The sequence below is a fragment of the Micromesistius poutassou genome, assembly GCF_964030765.1.
Source record: "Micromesistius poutassou genome assembly, chromosome: 13".
NCBI lineage: Eukaryota > Metazoa > Chordata > Actinopteri > Gadiformes > Gadidae > Micromesistius > Micromesistius poutassou.
In genome coordinates, this window is record NC_140283.1 from 1,170,901 (window position 1) to 1,195,900 (window position 25,000).

General features: G+C 47.6%; 1 protein-coding gene across 1 annotated transcript in view; it reads left to right on the forward strand.

Annotated features, from left to right (window-relative positions):
* insc (INSC spindle orientation adaptor protein) overlaps window positions 1-25,000 on the forward strand; it is a gene marked incomplete at its 3' end in the record, with an annotated part of 46,227 nt that overhangs the window by 10,958 nt on the left and 10,269 nt on the right. The window contains exons 2-7 of the mRNA XM_084477339.1: window positions 8,601-8,675; window positions 18,396-18,762; window positions 19,736-19,788; window positions 19,873-19,996; window positions 20,092-20,205; window positions 23,227-23,352. Coding sequence (XP_084333465.1) covers window positions 8,614-8,675; window positions 18,396-18,762; window positions 19,736-19,788; window positions 19,873-19,996; window positions 20,092-20,205; window positions 23,227-23,352 — 846 coding nt within the window. The 5' untranslated portion in view covers window positions 8,601-8,613. The remainder of the gene's footprint in view (window positions 1-8,600; window positions 8,676-18,395; window positions 18,763-19,735; window positions 19,789-19,872; window positions 19,997-20,091; window positions 20,206-23,226; window positions 23,353-25,000) is intronic.

The following is a 25,000-nucleotide window of genomic DNA, read 5'->3' on the forward strand; positions in this document are numbered from 1 at the left end:
TATATATATATAGAACTGAACTATATATATACAGTATAAATATACTGTATATATAGTGTATATATATATATATATATACACACACGTATATATTGCTGTCATATTATACATCTGAACAGAAAACTTCACGTTTTCTGATTAGGTCAACAATGTCCTGAGTTAGAATAGTCATTTAGGAACTACAGCATGTTGCAAACAAAAAGATTTTGCTTCATTAGAGATCTTTTTACAGTTGGAATCTCTTTGTGTTTCTCTACTATTGTCTGCGTGTGCGTGGGTGTGTGTGTGTGTGTGTGTGTGTGTGTGTGTGTGTGTGTGTATGGGTGACAAAGCATGTCAGTGTGTGTGTTTCTGTGTGTTTGTCTACTTTGTGTCTGTTGTAACTGTAAGTATGCCCATTTTTCGTGTGTGCATAAACACACACACACACACACACACACACACACAAATACACACACGCACACACACAAACGATTGAAAAATTGACTAGGAAGACATAAGGATTATATTTATATTCAGTGTCAACAGTTGTACTACAGGACCCTTGTGAGGTGTGTCTATGTTTTTTTTACAAATATAAATACATATACATTGTATACATTGTCATTTCTATTCGTGTCTATGGTGTGTGCCAATTATTTGCGGGTGTGTCGTGTGAGGTTATGTCAGCGTGGAGCATCTGACTGTCACCGTGGCCTTGTGTTTGTTTGTGTGTGCGTGTGTGCATGCATGTGTGCGCATGTGTGTGCATGTGTGAATGTTTCTGTGTTTGTGTATGTGTGTGTGTGTGTGTATGTTTGCTTGTGTGTGTGTTTGTGTGTGTGTGTGTGTGTGTGTGTGTGTGTGTGTGTGTGCGTGCGTGTGTGTATCTCTGCATCGTTCAACTTTCACCGGAGACATTAATAACGCTCCCATTTCAGCGTGGAGAGTGAATGTGTGACAACAGAGAGTAGAGGCCTCCCACACGCCATGCATCCATTTTACACGTGTCGACTGCTTTAGTCAATGGAGCGACGCCTCCTCTCAGCTCAACTACTGAAGGAAACACAAGACGCTCCTCAGCGCTGCTTTACAATCCCACGCTGAGGGAAGAGAGAGGGAGAGAGAGAGAGAGAGAGAGAGAGAGAGAGAGAGAGAGAGACAGAGAGAGAGAGAGAGAGAGAGAGGGAGAGAGAGTGATAGGAGAGGGATACAAGAGAGAGAGAGAGAGAGAGAGAGAGAGAGAGAGAGAGAGAGAGAGAGAGAGAGAGTGATAGGAGAGGGATACAAGAGAGAGAGAGAGAGAGAGAGAGAGAGAGAGAGAGAGAGAGATAGGGGAGGGGGACAATAGAGAGAGAGAGGGGGGAGGAATAGTGCAGAGGTACAAGGCTTCATCTGTCAGGACGCCAGCGGTCGAAAGGATTACATCTGACTCCTTCCATCCTACGCACGGTGATGACACCACCCCCCCCCGTCTGTCTGTCTGTCTGTGTGTCTGTGGGTGCTACTGTATCCACCACCTGTCTCTCCTCCCTCTGTTCCTACGTCCCTGCTCCTCTGAGCTCGTTTCCGGAGCCGACTTTTCTTTGCTTGTCAGCTCTTTGGGTCTGCTGCTAACTTCTGCACAAAGTTAGAACCAGAAGAAAGCCCACAAACTTTAGCCCACGTACGTTCACACAATGCCTACGCACGAGTGTGTGTGTGTCGGGACGGACACACGTGTGTGTGTGTGTGTGTGTGTGTGTGTGTGTGTGTGTGTGGGAATGTACTTGTGTGTGTGTGTGTGTGTGTGTGTGTGTGTGTGTGTGTGTGTGTGTGTGTGTGTCCTCCACCCACCTGGACCTCCACCCCCCAGTCCTCCACCCCCCTGTCAGGTTCCTGGTCTGAACCTGTGCTGCTCACTGGTTTATGGTCCCTCTTCTTTCTGTTTTATGTTATGAACCGTGAGAATTTATCTGACTGGTCATTTAATGGTACTTTTGCCACACACACACACACACACACACACACACACACACACACACACACACACACACACACACACACACACACACACACACACACACAGTGAAATGATGACGGAACTCACCACAACCCACAATAAATGTTCACATCATGGCTGCATACCGAACTGTGTTATTTTAGCCTATTATAGTCAGCAAGGCCAGGCTAAAATAAGCCCTGAGGGCCACAGTTATTTAAGGAGCACTTAGAGTCCCCAGATAAGCCTCCTCGTGGAACAACAACCACCCAACCATACAGCACACTTTACTTCTATTATTTTCGCTGCATTTTTCTGTTGGCTAATTTAGCTCATTTGAGCAGTTTATTTGCTTATTATTTTTTTATTTATTTTTTTGCTTATTTTATCTTCTAAGCGTTCCCTCCTCACACCCAATGAGACACTGTAGTCTTTTCCTCCATCCTCCTCTATATCATACATATATATATATATATATTGTATATTAAGAAGACTTGGCATATGCATCACATTGAACATAGGCTATAGCTACCAGCATGGTTGGTATCAGCTAACAGCCTAAAGCAGACAGTTCTCCTGGTTCTCCTGTCCGTCCAGGCTCTGGTCAAAGCCTTCTTAACATCAGGCCTCTGGGACTCACAGCGGCTCTTGTCCCTTCTTCTCACACATTGTGTGTGTGTGTGGAGCAGGAATGCTTGGGGCCCACACTAGCCCACTTGGCAGGGCCCTACGGTTCAACAGAATACCCAGCATGCCTTGCATGCATCTCTCCACACGGTACAGATTGTGGGTCCCTCCCTCCGTCGGTGGTCTGGGTCTGGAGCTCAATGAGAGGACGAGGGGACCAGCGGCACCGTCTGGTCTCAGAGACAAAGCAGCTCTATTTATAGGAGCCTGTCAGCAGATCCACTGTGAGGTCCGTCCCACTCAGAGACACTGTGAGGTCCGTCCCACTCAGAGACACTGTGAGATCCGTCCCACTCAGAGACACTGTGAGGTCCGTCCCACTCAGAGACACTGTGGGGTCCGTCCCACTCAGAGACACTGTGGGGTCCGTCCCACTCAGAGACACTGTGCACTGGCTCCGCTCAGACTTCATCATGGAGATGAACCGCTCTTCTGATTGGATCCAGTTCTGATGATCTTATGGCCCTTGGATCCCAAATGGTAGCCAGCCCTCCACCCACCTGGACCCCCACCCCCACCCACCTGGACCCCCACCCCCACCCACCTGAACCCCCACCCCCACCCACCTGGCCCCCCACCCACCTGGACCCCCACCCCCACCCACCTGGACCCCCACCCACCTGGACCCCCACCCCTACCCCCACCCACCTGGACCCCCACCTACCTGGACCCCCACCCCCACCTACCTGGACCCCCACCCCCACCTACCTGGACCCCCTTTCCCCCAGTCCTCTCCCCCAGTCCTCTCCCCTCTCCTCCAGTCCTCTCCCCCAGTCCTCTCCCCTCTCCCCCAGTCCTCTCCCCTCTCCCCTCTCCCCCAGCCCTCTCCCCTCTCCCCCAGTCCTCTCCCCCAGTCCTCTCCCCTCTCCCCTCTCCCCCAGTCCTCTCCCCTCTCCCCTCTCCCCCAGTCCTCTCCCCTCTCCCCCAGCCCTCTCCCCTCTCCCCCAGCCCTCTCCCCCAGCCCTCTCCTCCAGTCCCTCCAAACGGTGGTTTTCTTATACTTTTCAGATTGTATCATTTCTTTCTTCATTGCTTCTGGCACAACAGCGAAGCCAAACCGCTCTGCTGCTATTTTGTTTTCTCCTTTCCATTGGATGGTTTTCCTCACGACTGGCAACTTGCTTTCTACCACAAAAAAAACAAAATCAAAATAACAAGAAGTCAAGTTTGACTTAATGCTCCTCCTGTAATTATAAAGAGCGGACAAATGGGTTCAGCAGAAGGGACTGGATAATGTCTTGGTCAGTGGACATTTCTAGAGAATTACGTAGGATGGAAGCTGAGATTGCGTGACTGCACTTATCCAAGTCGAGCTGACGTTTGAATTATCTTCCACAGTGACAAAGTAAAGAGCAGACGCAGCTGTAGCTCAGAGCTGGGTGTCTTATGGAGCACTTTAACTGCCCTCCCCCGTCCCGAACCACTTGATGAAGTCACCTTGATTTTGTAGCCTGCTAAAAACGTGGCAAAAAAAGAGTAGTTTTTAAAAAAAATCTCACATACACAGAGAACAATCAAACTTTATTGATAAAGCACGTCCAGGCCAAACAAACAACAGGAGAGAAAACCAACGAGAAGAAGTCCTTTAAAAATGAGCATATCAAAGACACACATTTGAGAGGCAGAATTGACACAATGTGTTGCTTCCAAGAAAGATCAAAACTTAAAGTGTGATTGAATTGAAAGCGGTTGAGAGGTTGTGATGCCTGTGTTACTATGGCAGCGGCTCCAGAGGCCCGTGGTTGGTTAGGTCTGCGGTTGTGTTTTGGTACAGTGAGCGCGCTGGGCCAAATGTCAAAACAAATGGTACTGACGACTCCGAGGGAAACGCCAGTGACCTACTCATGTAGTCCAGCACGCACTCTCTCTCCAAGATCCCCTGTTGAACGCCCTCCTCACACACATACACACATACACACACAAAGAGACTCACAGAGAGCGTGTCATGTCAATGTGATAGGGAATCTGAAGCCATCGCCTGAGAAGCTCCCACTGTGTGTGTGAGCAAATGCACACACACACACACACACACACACACACACACAAATACACACAAGTGCAAATGCTTATAATGTGCTTACATACACATACAGACACAGAAACATGCTCTAACACACACACACACACACACAACACACTCATATGATCTATTTCACACACACTTCCACATGTGCACGCAAAGACAGATGCACACACAGAAAGACCAAAACACACATACAGCACCCGGTTGTAGTTGGTTGTCATGTGATCGGCGGTAATGAGACAGAGAGGGTCTTTGTCCGACTCGAAGCACAGCGCTGTGCAGGGAGCCCTCAGGTTACAGAGGAGACGTCCAGGCCAGCAGAAACAGCCCTCTGCCCTCCATACGTCTGGACCTGGTGGGACCTCTCATAGTCAGTCTCATAGGGTGTTTAACTCTCATAGTGGCAAGGGTATTTAACTCTCATAGTGGTATTTAACTATCATAGTGGCAAGGGTATGTAACTCTCATGGTGGTATTTAACTCTCATAGTGGAAAGGGAATTTAACTCTCATAGTGGTATTTAGCTCTCATAGTGGTTTGGGTATTTAACTCTCATGGTGGTATTTAACTATCATAGTGGCAAGGGTATGTAACTCTCATGGTGGTATTTAACTATCATAGTGGCAAGGGTATTTGACTCTCGTACTGGTATTTAGCTCTCATAGTGGTTTGGGTATTTAACTCTGATAGTGGTACTTAACTCTCATAGTGGTATTTAAGTCTCATACTGGTTTGGGTATTTGACTCTCATACTGGTTTTGGTATTTAAGTCTCATACTGGTTTGGGTATTTGACTCTCATACTGGTATTTAAGTCTCATACTGGTTTGGGTATTTGACTCTCATACTGGTATTTAAGTCTCATACTGGTTTGGGTATTTGACTCTCATACTGGTATTTAAGTCTCATACTGGTTTGGGTATTTGACTCTCATACTGGTATTTAAGTCTCATACTGGTTTGGGTATTTGACTCTCATACTGGTATTTAGCTCTCATAGTGGTTTGGGTATTTAACTCTGATAGTGGTACTTAACTCTCATAGTGGTATTTAACTCTCATACTGGTTTGGGTATTTGACTCTCATACTGGTTTTGGTATTTAACTCTCATAGTGGTTTGGGTATTTGACTCTCATACTGGTATTTAACTCTCATAGTGGTTTGGGTATTTGACTCTCATACTGGTTTTGGTATTTAACTCTCATACTGGTTTTTGTATTTAACTCATACTGGTTTGGGTATTTGACTCTCATACTGGTTTTGGTATTTAAGTCTCATACTGGTTTGGGTATTTAACTCTCATAGTGGTTTGGGCATTTGACTCTCATACTGGTATTTAACTCTCATAGTGGTTTGGGTATTTGACTCTCATACTGGTATTTAACTCTCATAGTGGTTTGGGTATTTGACTCTCATACTGGTTTTGGTATTTAACTCATACTGGTTTTGGTGTTTAACTCTCATAGTGGTTTGGGTATTTGACTCTCATACTGGTTTTTGTATTTAACTCATACTGGTTTTGGTATTTAACTCTCATACTGGTTTGGGTATTTGACTCTCATACTGGTTTGGGTATTTGACTCTCATACTGGTTTTGGTATTTAACTCTCATACTGGTTTGGGTATTTGACTCTCATACTGGTTTGGGTATTTGACTCTCATACTGGTTTTGGTATTTAACTCTCATACTGGTTTGGGTATTTAACTCTCATACTGGTTTGGGTATTTGACTCTCATACTGGTTTTGGTACTTAACTCTCATACTGGTTTGGGTATTTGACTCTCATACTGGTTTTGGTATTTAACTCTCATACTGGTTTGGGTATTTAACTCTCATACTGGTTTGGGTATTTGACTCTCATACTGGTTTTGGTATTTAACTCTCATACTGGTTTTGGTATTTAACTCTCATACTGGTTTGGGTATTTGACTCTCATACTGGTTTGGGTATTTAACTCTCATACTGGTTTGGGTATTTGACTCTCATAATGGTTTGGGTATTTGACTCTCATACTGGTTTTGGTATTTGACTCTCATACTGGTTTGGGTATTTGACTCTCATACTGGTTTTGGTATTTAACTCTCATACTGGTTTGGGTATTTAACTCTCATACTGGTTTGGGTATTTAACTCTCATACTGGTTTTGGTATTTAACTCTCATACTGGTTTGGGTATTTGACTCTCATACTGGTTTGGGTATTTAACTCTCATACTGGTTTGGGTATTTGACTCTCAGCTATAACACCAACCTACCTGTGGGGATATTTGAGCGAGTCTCTTGATGAAGAGCCTGCCCCTTAATGAACAGCACGTATCTTGAAGAATCTGCTGTGTGTCACTTTGGACAAAGAGTCTGTTCAATGATCCAACAGTGGTGGCTTCCTGGTGGCGGCGTAGGCGGTGCTGTCGTTGAGCGTGTGCTGTCACCCCCCCGTCACTGGGGGCCCTGGGGCCCGCAAGTGGACAAGTGCCGTTGGTGGTCAAGTACTGCCTGACTCTCAGACGGGCCCCCTAACAGAGAGATCTCTTTCCAACAGGCCCTTGACATGCTGCTCCAGCTCGTACAGCGTCCGCCCCCCACCCTCTAACGCCGGCTGCTGATTGGACTGCATTGATTGCATTAGGAGCCTCAACTGCATGATTATGCTAATGGTCGGGGAGCGAGGGGGTTGTCCAACAGCTTTATAGCACACATTAAAATGTAAGCACTTTATGGGATGCTTGATTATAAGCCTAATAGGGCGTTTAATAGTTATATTTAAAGGACATATAATTTGTGGCATCTATCAAAGATTGTTTGGTGAAATACTCATTCGATTCTCTTCATAGCCCCTCCTCCTCTCCTCCTAGCTCCCCTCTTATCACCTCCTCTCTTCTCTCCTCTCCTGCACTCTACTTTTATCCCCCCTTTCCTTTACTATCCCCTACACCACTCCCCTTCCTTCTCCTCTTCCTCCTCCTCCTCCTCCTCCTCCTCCTCCTCTCTAAATCTTACGGATGGTACAACGTCGGCCAGGCCACAGAACAGAGGTGCAGTTGGCTTTCTTCATCCTCCTAAACGGGGTTAAAGGAGCTGCACCAGTGGAGCGTTTAAAGGAGAGCAGCCCCATCCACCCACCACAAAACAGAGAGACATATTCATTACCAAATTCAAATGTTACTCTCTAGCCTTGTGTTTATATGTTTTAGTGTGTGTGTGTGTGTGTGTGTGTGTGTGTGTGTGTGTGTGTGTGTCTGTAACTACCTGCTAAGTGTGCTCCCTAGCAGACATGAGCTTTGTGCGTGTAGCGCTGCACCATTACCTAAGAGGATTAGCAGGGCCGGGCAGCGGGCTGCTCTGCCTGAACACAGATTCGTCTAAAGGGGAGACATCAATAAAACAGCAGATAAAGCAGCAGGCACTTAGGAGCGTGAGCTGGTCTGATCGGGGGGGGGGGGGGGGGGGGGGAGGGGGGGAAGTTGGGGGGGGGGGGGAGGGCTGGCAGCCAGCCAGTGAATTACAAGATAGGAAATATTATTCCACTGGCACAGGGGGGTACAGCTATTTAAAACAGAGAGCTTTATTGATAATTGAATTACTTGGAGGGGAAAAGACAGGACAAGAATAGTGGCTTGGAGGTGGATCAATAGATACTGGATAGTGGTGCCTGCTATGAGGGGGACACTGGTATCTTTGTGTCCCGTGTTTATGCTTCATGCAGAGTGGATGCAGATATTTTAAGTTATTTTTCAGTTTTTCCCATGTTTTTAAAATACACCATCTGTTTTGAGGTAAAACATTGTATCCTAGTTTCAAGACCAAATGAAACAAGTTGTTTTTAATTCAGATAGAGATAATTTAAAAGTATTGTAGCGGCATCTGGCTCAAGGATGACCACACAATGCTGGCATTGTGTTGATGTTTGTGCGTTGTGTGTTTGTGTCTCTCCAGAGGTGCTGAAGACATGGCGGCGTCTCTGAACGACTCCAGACACAGCCCCTCCATCTCCTCCTGCTCGCCCATGAGGTGAGCAGTAACTCAGAAGAACAACTATTCTACATTCAATGTCTTGCTTTTGTGCTCAGGCAGCTTTGAAAGAGATATTATAAGATATGACATATAGTTACTTTTAAGCAGACCCAAAACAATGTACATCTTTGATGGCGTTAATGAGCAGGAGTGGCGAGATGGCGTTAATGAGCAGTTGGGGTTGAACCCAGAGACTGTAGTAATGCGCAGACGCCTTAACGTCCTGAAACAGTGACCTCAAAGAGGAACCAGCTGCCTTATCTTCTAATGCGACCAACGAAGAAAGCAAATCCCATATCATCCAACTTTCAGCACATTTTGCAGAAACAGAATTGATGTTCATACACAACAGGTGTATGAAGCAGTACAGTGCATCACCATAGTGAGCCTCAGGCGCTGTGGTGGCTCTCCTCGACACGTGTTCTAGCTGGAGTGTGGTTAGTGATGTCCCCTCCAGCCTCCCGTCCCCCCCACCTCCAAATACACACATTAGGAAGATGACCTACGTATTATTGCAGACATACATCAGTATTGTACATCAGTAGAGAAGGTGGATGGATGGTTTATAGTGACACAGCACTGAAACATCACCAGCATAGCTCTCATTCATACACACACACATTTTATTTCATTCTTTACGTCTCCAAGCTCCATGTTGCACTTTAGCTGCGCAGCACAGCGGGCCGTAGTGATGAGTGGAGGAGACACGCGTGCTGCAACATGTGTGGCCTCTTTTTTTTCTTACTTTGTGCAACTTTGTACACATTTGTTACTTAGGCCTACTCTGCTAAATACATATAGGCCTATAATATTTATGTTTAGGGCATAGCTTTCTCCTCAGATTAGGCCAATAAAGCAATGATTAAAAAAAACAAAAAAAAAACACAAACGCTTGATCAAAGGCCCGGCCCGGCCCGACCCGAGGGCCGGGCAGAGAATCTAATCTCTAACACACACACACCCACCTGCAGAACCCAAGGAAACACAACCAATACGGCACCCAGAAGAAGCACTTCTGTCAGACACATGGTTTCACAGAGCAGGCTACGCACCAGAAGACCCAGGAACATAAACGGACTCTGATCACCGCCTGCTGCCCTGACAGCGCTCTGAGGGCCCGAGCCCACCGCAGACACACGGACACATGGAGGAGATTCATAGGATCGTCTCTTCAGGGGAACGTTTGACCTCAGTCTCTGGTTGAAGGAGCCAATGTCTGCAGCCTACCTGCAGGCACCACGGACCAGGTGGCTAACCCATAGCTGTAGTTTAAGGACTCTAAATGCTTAGTTTCTCATCTTGTTTCTCCCCTACATACGGGCAGGCAGACCTTAAGGAAGGCGGAGTTCCATGTGTTCAGGTGTTGAGCAGCCAGATATAACAACCTAGCACATTGCAACCTTGAAACGCTTTGGCAAATCATTATTTTTTTCAGTCTTTGATCGTGCTTCAAAGTTGCCTGATGATAAATCTGGAGATCAGATGGCTGCCCTGAGAGCAGGGCTCCACTTGGCATCTGAGTGAGCTCAGTGTTGGATCCTCTTAGAGGACACAACCAGCGGGCCAGAGAGCCTGTCTGAGGGGACCCGCCCTGACCAGCAGCGGTCACTCTCACCTGCTGGTGACTCAACCCATGCATCTTAGTGGCTTTTGTGTTTTTCCAAAAGGTTTCAACTAGAGGACAAAGCGGCGTTTGTCTTTAAGGTTCAGGAATAGACATTCCATCACTAAAAAGGTGCAGGCTCTGCTTGTGTCTTTGATTAAAAGGCAGTAACGTTACAGCGTGAAAAAGCTATTTGGTTTGATCGACACCCAAGCTAGTGTTCCACACACTCTTCTACTCGATGTTAAAGCAGAATGACCAAATACAGCCCAGCGGTTTTGGCCTCATAGGAATGTAGGGCTGCATACTCCTTTTTATGCAGGCCAATGAGTCAAGATGAACAAGAGTCTTTTTGTTGTGTTCTCCTTCAGCTGATGGACACAGTGGCCAGTTGAGAAGACACATGGGTTCAGATTGGCGTCATGACCACACTGACTTCATCCATGTCCATTGATCATTGTGACACCAGGAAAAAGACTAGCTGCCAAGAAAATAAATACTTTTATTATTTCCACTCTGTGCTCAATGGCTTTCTTTGGCTTTTCTGAATGCCATTCAATCAAAACTCCCTCTCTCACACTATCTCTCTAGCTCTCCTTAATTGTGTTCTGTTTAATGTAAAAATCCCACACTGGTCTAGCCCCCTCCGCTAACATCCTGATTGAAGGCATACACAGTAGAAAGATGCTAGCAGAGAGGATACAAAGATAGGGGCCATGCAGCTTCAAGCTCCCCCTTTCTGTAAATCAAACAGCCTGGTTGAAGTGTCCTGAGGCAAGAACATGGCTGAGCCACCAATTGACCTCTGCATGGAGTGGTTGGGGAGTATTTCGCCCCCAAGGGGAATGAAGACACAAAGGTCTTTGACAAGACTTTCCACAGCATGTTCTCCAACCTAAACGATAGAATCTGTCATTTATCAATCCAGCTCAAAACAACGTGAGTATTCGCTGGTCCAGTATGGTCGAAGAAACAAGCAAGATGTCATGTATGTCAACCTTCTGTCTGCAAAACAATATAAATTACTTGTTGAGTTGAAAATGCAAAAAAGTTGAAAATGCAATATTTCAAGATATTTTTGCATTAAAATGCATTTTGAAAACATTTCTAGGGAAAAGTGTGTTATATTTCAAATTGTTTAGTTTGAAATTTTATTCAAAGTTGTATATTGTTGCCACAGTCGTTGCTATGAAATCACGCAGGCTGCATGTTATTTGAATCATTGTCTTGATGTGATTTAGTTATCTATGCTGCGGTGTTATTTAATGTAACCTATTGATGATGTTTCAATGAAAATGGAGATATATCCCCATGGTGCATACCAGAGCCCCTCTACAGAGAGCCTTGGCACTCTCTATTGAGCCCCATTGTATCGAACTTGGTTGCAGTTACATTAGAATTCCACTGGGGGTGATCACAGGCGAGTGCAGATTGAATGGGTGTCTATGGAGCTAGATGGCTAAATGTATCTCTTTCACTTGCTTGTCGTTGAAACTACGCAGATTTTATTGTTGATTCCGCAAGTTCAATATAGATTATAGTTCAAAAGTCGAATGAATGAGTTATGTCCTTTCAATTTCTTACAGTTTGGGCTGTTGTTGGCCGTACACGCTAGCATTCTGCTAATGAATGCTGATTGGTCAGGGACGGACTTGCGACTACGTGATTACGACCAGAGACCCCTCTTGATGGCATCTGAAGCTAAAGAAGAATCAGAAACATTATCTTAAGGAGGACTCTCAATCAAAGTTAATTGTTACATATTATGTGTATGTGTGCGAAAGTGCCAAAGTGTCTCAGAACTTGCAGTAAAGCAGGACCTCATGCAGTATTAAAATATGTGACGTCATCGTCTTTTTGAACAGATTTTTAGAACAGATAAGTGAACTTAAAAAATGCAATATTCAGCTGTGTGTATTATCTTAGCTCCCCCTTTTGAATGTAACTTTCAAATTACTTGACAAAAAATGACACCCTGAGAAAAGTGGAATTTGAGGGTGAAACACCATAGACTCCCACTTATTCTGCAGTCGCCCACGAGCACCCTCGCATGGACAGAGATGTGTTGGGCAACCGGTTCAGAAACTGGAAGTTACCGGAGTGCCAGTTCTCTTCCTATTACAGTGGTACAGCGCCGCTAGTGGTAACACAAATACTAATTACCCCCAACAGTGGTATTCATTTGTAGTAATTTGAGTATCTTGTGAAACAAAATGTTTGCATCAAATGTACTTTTGGAAGGGGCTTTTTGGAATAGCAATGGTGAACATAAACTTCTGGGAACACAATAAATGAAATGTGCTATGGTTGTGTCATTTGAAATATACCGCTGCTCAGACTGAGCCTCACCATCCAACCTACAACCTGTAACATCATCCTATTAGTGTCGGGAAGCCTAAGCCTCTCTGGGACGTCAACATCAAAATAAACAGCTGCCCAGAAGGATCTCCACACACCTCAGTGTTTAACTAGAAGGGTTCAAGAAGCTTAAGGCCCCGTCCACATGGGCGAAAACTATCTGTTCCCCTCCGTTTTCCTTGGCAGCATTTCAGGAATTTCTCCGTAAAGACTCATCTAAAAAAACGCATCTAGCTGTAGAAACGCTGTAGTACATATTTAAGGCCTCTATGTGGCGCTGGTTCTCCACCAAAGAAAAGAGGAAGACCGATTCGGAGTATGTGTATCAAGCCTACGCACTGTGTACAAACATACAGTCGAGGAGGAGGAAGCAGTTGTACCTTGTAATCTACAAGCACCTTGTAGATTGAGCGCCACATGTCCCTAGCTAACTGTCACTCTGACAGTTGCACGGTGCAGCCATTTGTGCACGGCTGCACCGCTGGACCTGTCATAGTCTCTGCACTGGGCCCTGCCGAGCAGCTGCCTCCATCTGTCTCCTAGTTCTCAGCCATCCTGAAGTTGCTTTCATGCAGAGCAGAAGAATAAATGCACAAGACTGTTGCATTAGATCACAATTAGCACATTGATGAATTAAAAGCATGGAGGCTGACCGGCAGCCTGCACTTAGCTGCTTTGCCCAGGAGGTATTTCTTGAGTCTTGGTAAGATGGAGAGCCTGGGAGAGTTGGAGAGTTTCTTTTTTCTGAGTATGAGGAACAGAGACAAGGCTAAATGTTCATAGCACTCGATTTCCCTGAGACATGGCACTGAGCACAAGCACTTTCTCAGCCTTATGGCGGAAGACGACTATGTACTAACAACGTTTGATGAAGCGTGATTCTTGAGCCTCTGGTATCGTAGTTTTGGGATAGGTATGACTCAGAGAGTGATAGTGAAGGTTCAACATGTTTTTTTTCCAGAGACACAAGGTACATAGCCTTAAAATGGTTATCTCGAAGAACTCCAAAGCTTCTCATTAGAATAAAGACAAATGAGGAAACACAATGGCTTTCAAAGGCCCTTGCATTTGCAGTATCCTGCAAGGTAAGAACTGGATGCCAGTGGTGACTTTCCACCATGCATTCAGATTCCAAGCGATGCAGATGGAGTCGGCATCACTCATCCCCGAGCTGTGGTGCTTCACTAGAGAGGGCATGGCGGAGTTACCACAACAGATTCCCTCTTCAACTCAACTCTTAAACGTGTGTGTAGATGCAGACAAAGAGTGAATTGAGAGTGAAAGAGTGACCCTTTGAGTCCTATAGGTCCGCTAAGGTACACTAGAATAAGATCACCTACATTTGGTTACAAGAGACCAAGGCCAAATGGGTCAGTGTAGGATTTAAAAGAAGCCTAGATCTGCTTGAGGACTTCAAGGGCTTAAGGATTTGAAGGTTCGAGACCACTTCAAGAATCGGGAATAAATAAATATCTTGTTTAAGAGTAGTAAAATGTAAGAATTCATATTTTTGAGATTCGGCAATTCACTTTTTCACCACTATCTTCAACCTGTCCTGGACAGATATACACATGCATATGTTGAAGGCTGAAGGATTTGGGACAGCTCTCTTCCCTCTTCGCTCTCTTTCCCTCTGCCATAATGTCTGGACTAGAGGTGTAAGAAATACCATACGACTCCAATCAAATATACAGTCTAAATCAAATATACAGTCTGAATCTCAACAAATTCACACCTACATCCGTGGGCCCTGGGATGAGTCTTCCTCGAGCCGCTTCCAATGTTGACTTTTCATCATCAGCATCAGCATCCATTTACCTTTAATTAACATCTATTAAAGCAACCTGCAACACAACACAGTCATCCTGCAACACAAGCATGATGAGTCCTGACAGCTGCCTATCGACTTTGTGTCCGGCTTTATGTAGCGTAGCCCCAAAGTTTGTTAGAACACTACAAAACCACAATTTGTGTTGCTTTGTTGGTTTTATCCTCAGTTGATTAGAGCCTCTTTCACACATGCAGTCTTTCCCTGTAATGTCAACATTGCCTGCATGGGGTCATGTGTGAATGGGAACAGGGATTGATGTTCCGAAAGACACAATCAGGGATACACAAGACGCACAAGAGGATTCCACATGTTGTTGTTTTGTTGCTTAACACTTCTCCAAAGAGAATTGTGACCGCCGGCTCCCTGTGGTCCACTTGACCTATGGGACTATAATCCCCCGGCCCGCCACATTGGAGAGTAGTCAGAGGGACCAACATGGTTTGATCCCCAGTGATCGCAACGCCGTCATGTGACTCCGTAGAACGGCGTGGGTTGGTACCTGGTTCCTACAGAGAGCAGAGGCCCATATGGGGCTCATCCCACGCTAGGCCCACTGGACATTAGATTGTCAAACAGTTTTACACTTTTTTTTTCACTTGCACTTCACTGACACACATGAGCAACATCCTACATCATCACCCGGTTTAAAGGGGAACTAGTGTTCATGTGGATGAGTGTGTATCAACCTTTTCCTGGGAGTTGGAGTTATAGAAACACAGAAATTCTTGGTGTTGCTGATACCATCCTCTTCATCTTCCATCAGTTGCTTTCTACTTTCACCACCTCTCGTTGGGATTCAACTCAGTTCCACTCAACTCCACTCACTATCAGTTCCAATCAGTTATTTATTTGAATCACCCTGAAATAAACTCAATTCCCTCTGGAAGAAACACACACTACGGAGCCCTAATGGCAGTGCCGCCATCCAAACAACATCACTCAAACATTGATTGCGGTATCGAGCAATCATTTCAAAACCAAGTAAACAGAAAAGGCACCGTTTTTATTTTTTTGACAGAATTCAATCGACAAATAAAATAGTTGATCCAATGAGAGGTGACCTCCAGGAGATGAGGTTCCTGTGGTTTCTAACGGAGGCTGTCACTGCCTCGCCCAGGCTACACCCCCCCCTCCACCCTCAATGCTCCCTCCTCCTCCAGGAGTCCCAGGAGGAGGAGGAGGAGGAGGAGGAGGAGGAGGAGGAGGAGGGGCAGACGGTCCCCCCCCCCCTCCCCCTCCTTCCTGTAATCCAGCCAATCAGGAGGTGCAGGAGGTGGTGCAGTGGAAGGAGGTGTTGGGGAGAGGGAGGCCCTCTTGGATCCCTCCCTCTCCCAGCCCCCAGGGAGGAGGAGGAGGAGGAGGAGGGGGAGGAGGAGGAGGAGGAGGAGGAGGAGGAGGAGGGGGAGGGGGAGGAGGAGGAGGAGGAGGAGGAGGAGGAGGAGGTCCTCTTGGTCCCCTCTGTGTAATGGCTCCTGGTGTAATGTGAATGAGCGGCGGCCGTACAGATATGAATCACCCTCAGCGCCCTGAAGAGGACTGCCTCGCTTTGGAAAACAAACACATTACTACCACACACACACATCCTGCCCGCCACCACACACACACACACACACACACACACACACACACACACACACACTCAGCGCCTAACCTCCTGGTGAGAGGAGCGCTGTGTGGCGGTGGAACCAGTGTTGTTGTTGTTGTCGTTATTGTGTCACCATCACACGGGATGGTTTGGAAATGGCTACTTTCCAATTCTAATGGCTTGGATTGTTTCTGTTTGAATATGTATCAGGGTCGGTCTGAGCGTGTTATGATAAACGGGAGGTAGAAAGACAAACATATCATCTTTACTGTTGTCTTTGTTTGTGAGTGGTAACAGATGTAGGTCGTCAGGTGAGATGTCTTCATGGCCTCGCCCCTCTCCTCTAGTATTTCATGACCACAACTGATGATCCCAAATTGTTGTTAGTTAGGAGAGTTTCTTCTAATTTCAACATTTTTTTAAATAAATTTTTTCTAATTAACTAATAAATGATCACACTTAAAAACACCATCAAACTCTTACATTCACATACAATCACATATAAATGGTATGTGTGTATGTCCTGGTATGTGTGTATGAGTGAGTGTGTGTGTCCTGGTGTGTGTGTATGTTCTGAGTGTGTATGTTCTGGTGTGTGTGTATGAGTGAGTGTGTATGTTCTGGTGTGTGTGTATGTTCTGAGTGTGTATGTTCTGGTGTGTGTGTATGAGTGAGTGTGTATGTTCTGGTGTGTGTGTTCTGAGTGTGTATGTTCTGGTGTGTGTGTTCTGGTGTGTGTGTATGTTCTGAGTGTGTATGTCCTGGTGTGTGTGTGTGTTCTGAGTGTGTATGTTCTGGTGTGTGTGTATGTTCTGAGTGTGTATGTTCTGGTGTGTGTATGAGTGAGTGTGTATGTCCTGGTGTGTGTGTATGTTCTGAGTGTGTATGTTCTGGTGTGTGTGTATGAGTGAGTGTGTATGTTCTGGTGTGTGTGTATGTTCTGAGTGTGTATGTTCTGGTGTGTGTGTGTGTGTTCTGAGTGTGTATGTTCTGGTGTGTGTGTGTATGAGTGAGTGTGTATGTTCTGGTGTGTGTGTGTGTGTTCTGAGTGTGTATGTCCTGGTGTGTGTGTATGTTCGGAGTGTGTATGTTCTGGTGTGTGTATGAGTGAGTGTGTATGTCCTGGTGTGTGTGTGTGTGTTCTGAGTGTGTATGATGTATCCTGTGAGTCTCGTCTGCCGGGCCCTGTCTGGTTGACCTCTGACGACCTCCTCAGTCCACATCAATTGCCTCGTGTAAACACAGTCAGGACCCACAGCCTCTACGAAGGCCCCCTGGGGTTAGATCAGCTCTGGGAGAAGATGGAAGACCCCGGCTCCTGAAGGAGGCTGCAGAGAGATGCCGTGGTATCGGCCCGGGTCAATGGAGCAGGCAGACAGGGAATTCCACCGTCTCCCCTCCACCGCTCTCCTTGGACTGTTGAGTGAACCGTGAAGAGGTTCCCCAGGTCCTCCCCACGCACACGGACACGTACTGAGGACGTTCAGACCACTTCCTTACTGTCAGCATTCAGTGTGGTGAATGAGGCCTGTTAGTCTGTCATGGCTGGGCTGTCCTGGGCTGCTCTCTATGTACGAGACGCCAGACTCTACTCTATATACTATACTCTCTAGATTCTATAGTTAATGTGCTCTACTCTCTGTTCTGTACTTTCTATCTACTGTACCAGTGTGTACCAGTGTATATTATACTGAGTATATTATCTTACTCTATAGAGTATATTATCTTACTCTATATAGTATATTATCTTACTGTATAGTGTATATTATCTTACTCTATAGTGTATATTATCTTACTGTATAGTGTATATTATCTTACTCTATAGTGTATATTATCTTACTGTATAGTGTATATTATCTTACTGTATAGTGTGTATTATCTTACTGTATAGTGTGTATTATCTTACTGTATAGTGTGTATTATCTTACTCTATAGTATATTATCTTACTGTATAGTGTATATTATCTTACTCTATAGTATATTATCTTACTGTATAGTGTGTATTATCTTACTCTATAGTATATTATCTTACTGTATAGTGTATGTTATCTGCCTCTGGGCTGTAACGAGGACTCTCCAGCCCACCAGGGTCAGAGGTCAGCCGGGGGGGAGGAAGGCTCTCCAGCTAACGAGCTGAACAGTGGCTATTGGTCCGTGATCGACCTCCATGCATCATTGATCTGAGGGGCCAGTGATTCACCCAGAGAGAGAGAGAGAGAGAGAGAGAGAGAGAGAGAGAGAGTCAGCCTCACTGGGTGTTAAGAGAGAGAGAGAGAGAGAGAGAGAGAGAGAGAGAGAGAGACCCAGAGCGTGACGCCCCCCGCTGTGGCCCCTCCGCAGGGCGACGGCGCTGCAGGTGGACTCGGTGCAGCGCTGGATGGAGGACCTGCGCCACATGACGGAGGTGGAGTGCATGTGCGTGCTGCAGGCCAAGCACATCGCGGGGGAGGAGGAGGGCCACCAGGCCGAGCTCATCGTGGCGTCGGCGCTGGGGGCGGGCGGCGAGCACGTGGTGACCCGCAACAACCTGCAGTCGCTGCTGCGCCGGGCGCTGGTGGTCAGCAGCGAGCTGGGCAAGATGTTCCAGCGGCTGGAGAAGGGCCGCTGGCAGCGCGTGCACAGCACGGCCGTGCGCGCCAACTGCCACGTGCGATCCCTGGTGCAGGAGTACGGCGCGGCGCGCAGCACGCCGCCCGAGATGCAGAAGGTAGCCGGGGGGGGGGGGGGGGGGGGGGTCTAGAACACAAACAAACACAAACACAAAGACACTTTGGGCATGTGGTGAACCCAACATGCAGTGTGTGAATCATACACTGTCTCTGTTACTGCCGCTGTATGACTGCTGGTCGCTGCAGTAACAGCCTGCTACAACAGAGCAGACACAGGCCTGTTATAAAGAGGACATGTGTTGCACACGGGTGATGCCATTTATCTATATATGATATATATATATAGATAATCAGATTTCAACAGACCAAAGTAACGTTTGACTGTTTCATTAAATAAACGTAAAATGACTCAACTCAATAACTGCCATTGTTTCACGTGGGCTGCAGCCCGTGTGTCTTAGGGCTGCAGCCAGAGCCCAACGCGACGAGAGCAGCCGGCCCACAGCGCCAGCCTAACCGTCAACCATGGGCCATTATTATTAATCAAACATAACACAACACAAGCCTCTCACCGCCTGGAGAGACGCTACGCCACAGACACCACAGGCGAGCAGGTGTCTTTTAAGCGTGCGCCTAAAGCAGCTGGTGGGTAGCGGGGCTGCAGGCAGCGCTCCACGCTAAATATCATTTTATTTAACTTATTTTACACATTTGAGAAAAACCATGCCCAAAATAGCATTTATTTGGCTATCATATCAATATTTTAGAGCTCCGCCAAAATTTCACAAAGCCTGTTTCCAGGGGAGCTCATGTGACCACTAGGGGAGCTGTGAGCTGTAGCCTGCTCCCCCTTCATTCACACACTGCCAATATCAGGTTAGCATTTCCTGTGAGACCAATACTGACCCTATCAAACACTCATTAGACACCAGGGGGGTTTCTAAACGTAAATATCCAAAATGGGAGAACATTGATATTTGATTGTGAAGAGATGTACTGGTCTTTCCCTTGCAGATGCAGCGCACTCTGGACAATGTATTAATTATCTCCTTTTTTCCCTTTCTGTTGCAGTATGAAAAAAGTCTACTTGAAAAGTGCATGGAGCTCACCAGCATCACAGAGAGGTAGGGGGACGCCGCGTGTCCTACTGCTAGAGTGAGGTCTTCATGAACCAGACTCTGAACCCGTGTGCTCTGCCCGCCGCGCAGGTGCCTGCACACCGACGACGAGTTCTTCCTCAAGTCCATGAGAGAAGCTATCCACGAGATCCTCACTAACGTCAGCGACTCCTTCAGCAACATGATTGACATGGCCCTGGCCAATGAAATCCAGGTACGTGCGCCGTGCAAGTCCCGTACAACGTCGTTTGTGTTTGAAGAGTGCTTGATGAGTGCACACGCCTCACCTCACTGCAAACCACGTGGCAGGTGTTGATCAGACAGATCGAGTCGTCGGACAGCGTGTACACCATCAGCAGCGCCATCAGTAACCTGCTGTCACTCACGCAGGACGGACCCCAGCTCTGCAGCATCATCGCCAAGGTCAGACTGCATGCCTGCAAGTCCCAGCATGGACTTGGAAACGTAATGAAATGAGCACATTTGTTATGCCACCAGTGGTCACAGAATGCATAAAAGAAGACACCTCATGGTCTTCCTCCTGGTACTCCTCCTGGTACTCTGATGTCCGGAGCCCTTTCTTGTCCCAGCATGCAGCTGGTGGGCTGGACTGAGGGCTTTGAGCTGAGAGGCTCAGATTGTACGATCAGTGATTTACTGTAATCTAAAATGTACAATCCCAACGACCTCATTTCCCTGTCGCTCTTTATTGATCATTAGAGCTTTTTAAACCATTACACCTTTTATCTTGTATCTGTACAACCCTCTATCTGCAGATAACGCATCAGCCCAGACAGGAAGTCTCAAACCGCCATTAGCTCACCGCTCAAATCCTGGACGCTCTTGATTAGACTCGTTCTGATGGCTAACACATGGACACAAAGACACAAATGCACCGTGCCCACTGACACACACACACACACACACACACACACACACACATGCGCTCACACATCACGCTCACTCAATCCCACGCACAAACACTCTCACACACACGGACAATGCTTATCATACAAATGAAACATACATTACACTATGATACAATGATGATCATGAATAACACAATAATAAAATTAACACACGCGCACATACACACTCCTCCCTTGTCTGAGGATCTGTCGTTTCCCATTGGGGGTAAAGAGGATTGTGAGCCTTTATCACCCAGCTCCACCCGCCCCCCGCCCCACCGTGGCCCGCCAGCCACGGCCCTCAGTCACACCACATTAACACGGCCCCAATCACACCTTCACACATAAAGACCAGAAGCAACTAAAGTCACTGAAGCCATGAGAAATGGCTGTCAAACTAAAATGTTGCATGAAATGCACGACATTAAACTGAAATAAACGCAATTTTAAACAAAGCCATGAAATCAAATAGGCTGTTAATGAATGGAAAATGATTAGCTAATACATCTGATCACAATACTTGATGAGCAGAATGTGGGCATGAAGAGACCCTGTAGCAAACAGGAATATATATTTTCATTTTCTAATTGTAAATATATTTGTATCCATATACCAAAAGTTAAAAATAACCCTTGAATGAGATGAATTCCTATGAGATGTTTTAACTAAGGAAAGGCTGGAGATCACACACACACACACACACACACACACACACACCTTGGTAACCCTGGTACCGCTGGTAACCCTGGTAACCCTGGTACCACTGGTAACCCTGGTACCGCTGGTAACCTTGGTAACCCTGGTAACCCTGGTAACCCTGGTAACCCTGGTACCGCTGGTAACCCTGGTACCGCTGGTAACCCTGGTAACCCTGGTAACCCTGGTAACCCTGGTAACCCTGGTACCGCTGGTAACCTTGGTAACCCTGGTAACCCTGGTAACCCTGGTACCGCTGGTAACCTTGGTAACCCTGGTAACCCTGGTAACCCTGGTACCCCTGGTAACCCTGGTAACCCTGGTAACCCTGGTAATCCTGGTAACCCTGGTACCGCTGGTAACCCTGGTAACCCTGGTAACCCTGGTAACCCCACCCAGCAAGACTCACATCTGACACATCCTCCAACAGACTCATCACCAAACTGACAGACGTCATTTCACCCTCCTCCACTGCCAACCAGACCACATTTGCATCGTGGAGGTACTAGAATGACGTCCAGCAGGCCGGCCCTGAGGGGCGGGGCTCTGAGAGCTGGTGTGTGCGGGGCCCGGCGCCGGCTCCCTGACGCTGTCGGCTACAGACGGTGTCAGCGGGTCCATAAGAGCCGCGCTGAACAGCCACTCCACTCGCCTGACGACACTGGAGCTGTGGGGATAATGGCCCTAGTTACAGCCGGCGCCTTCCTCCACATCATCTCGTGGCCTGGCACAGTAAATGGGATTCAATCCCTGCTGCTGCAAGTGTTTTGTTTGCGGATGGCGTGCGGCTGAGCCCTGCGACGCGGCGACCGCTTCTTGTTTGTTTTGTTCGCACTGATCGGCCTCACATTATTCATTCCCCTTTCTTTTGTTCCTGAGTGTTTTCCACCAATAAAATATTAGTAGGAATGTTCTGGTTGTTTGTCGTCCGACGACTCGGGCCGTGACGCGCGTCCTCGGATAGCTGCTCAATTAGGCGTGGGCGTGGCGCGCTGCCAGGTGCGGCCGTAATTCCCCGGCTCTGCTTCCATCCAGCATTCCGCCGGACTCGCTGGGACCTCTTTGACTAGCGTCATTCCGCCCGCTGCTGGTGTCACATAATAGTGTGTGTGATTTACCTCAACGAGCCCCAGAGCGGACGGTAGAAACACGCCACACGTTCTTCTTGTGGGCCGGGTGTTGAAGCACATCATAACTACTGATGAGGTCCGCAGACAGCCGGGCTCGCTGGGGGCCGTGGTCACAGCAACTTCTCGATCTGTTGGTCGGATGTTTCCACTCGTAATGTTTGGGATTGAAGCCTGTTGCCAACATTAGATAACTCTCTTGTCTAAATAATAAGGATATTTTCTTGGACAAGGGAGTCTAATAACTCATTAGGTCACTATTTCTGCTCTCTGAGAGGCTAAAACCACCAGTGTGTCCCAGGCGCTCTGAGGCCTGAACCACGTCTTCCTTCATCACACAACGTCCTGAACAGAAGAGCGTTACCAGGGCTGCTCCACCGTGATGTGGGCAGCCTTTGGCCCTTCAGGCTGTAGGGGTGTTCTCAGGAGGCTGTGGGTGTGGACGCTGTGCTGATGGAAGCTGCTCCTCTTGTAGCTGCTGGGCCAGTCAGCCCTCTAGTCCTCTGTCCACCCCCCCCCGACCAGGACACAGCGTTCACCTCACCTGAAACAACCACCTGGAAACCAATGGTGCTGACCACGCCACGGGGAACACACTGAACCTGCTCTCACTCATGACCCATGTGATCGTCTGTGTGTGTTTATCAGATCTTTTAATGGTGTTGCACAGTGTCAGTGCCCCAGACACGCCGTCCTAACGCTGTGTCCTCCAGGAGGGCGCGGTGGTGGCCCTGTTCAGGATCTGCCGTCAGGACTGCTTCAGCGCGCTGTACGCCCACGCCCTCAGGACCGTCGCCTCCATCTGCTGCGTGGAGGAGGGCATCAACCAGCTGGACCAGGTGGAGCTTCTGCACACACACACGCACGCACACACGCACACACGCATACACGCACACACACGCATACACACATACATGCACACACACACACACACACACACACACACGCATACACGCACACACACGCACGCAGGCACACACACACGCACACACACACACACACGTACACACACACACACACACACTGTAGACCATTGCGTAATGACAGAGCTGTCCCCAGCTCCCGGTCCAGCGGTCCTGCTTTGGTGAACAGCGTCTGAACCGCCGTCAGTTATCAAGTGGATAAGCTCCACCCCCCCCCCCAAAAGGGGGGCTGGATTCAGCTCAGCGTTCCCTCAGTGTTCCCTCAGCGTTCCCTTAGGGTTCCCTCAGTGTTCCCTCAGTGTTCCCTTAGGGTTCCCTCAGTGTTCCCTCAGTGTTCCCTCAGCGCTCCCTTAGGAGGAGGAGGAGAGGAGGAGAGGAGGAGGAGGAGGAGGAGAGGAGGAGAGGAGGAGGGGGAGGAGGAGAGGAGGAGAGGAGGAGGAGGAGGAGAGGAGGAGGAGGAGAGGAGGGGGAGGAGGAGGAGGAGGAGAGGAGGAGAGGAGGAGGAGGAGGAGGAGAGGAGGAGGGGGAGGAGGAGAGGAGGAGAGGAGGAGGAGGAGGAGAGGAGGAGGAGGAGAGGAGGGGGAGGAGGAGGAGGAGGAGAGGAGGAGAGGAGGAGGAGGAGGAGAGGAGGAGGAGGAGAGGAGGAGGAGGAGGAGGAGAGGAGGAGGGGGAGGAGGAGGAGGAGGAGAGGAGGAGAGGAGGAGGAGGAGGAGAGGAGGAGGAGGAGAGGAGGAGGAGGAGGAGGAGAGGAGGAGAGGAGGAGGAGGAGGAGAGGAGGAGGAGGAGGAGGAGGAGGAGGAGAGGAGGAGGGGGAGGAGGAGGAGGAGGAGAGGAGGAGGAGGGGAGGAGGAGGAGAGGAGAGGATGAGGAGGAGGAGGAGGAGGAGGAGGAGGAGAGGAGGAGAGGAGGAGGAGGGATGGAGGAGGAGGAGAGGAGGAGGGGAGGAGGAGGAGGCTGTCTCCTGGTCTCCTCCTGGTCTCCTGGTCTCCTCCTGGTCTCCTGGTCTCCTGGTCTCCTCCTGGTCTACACCATGTGGTGTCTGGCTGACCGGTTAGGCTGTCATGTTAGGACCGGTACTGTTAGGACCGGTACTGTTAGGACTGGTACTGTTAGGACCGGTACTGTTAGGACTGGTACTGTTAGGACCGGTACTGTTAAGCTGTCATGTTAGGACCGGTACTGTTAGGACCGGTACTGTTAGGCTGTCATGTTAGGAGGTGAACTGTTACCTTGGGTCCAGATTAGACCACATTTTTGTAATAATTTAAAATACCTGAAATTTTAGACCTACGTCACAAAGGATTATTATTTTATAAAGGTAAACCTATATTCTGAGGAAATGCTTAGAAAGGCATACTTATAGGCTTTAAACATATGAGTTGGTTTATCTTGAATTTCATTTCATTCTAATATGAATAATATCAGCCTGTTGCAAAATGTAATGCAGTCTTGTGGGTAAAAAATAAGCATAGCAAATATCAATATTAATTTGGCTATTTAATGAATAAACAACTATATCAGCTTAATTATTTAAACACAGCATCGTCAAACATGACAAACATTT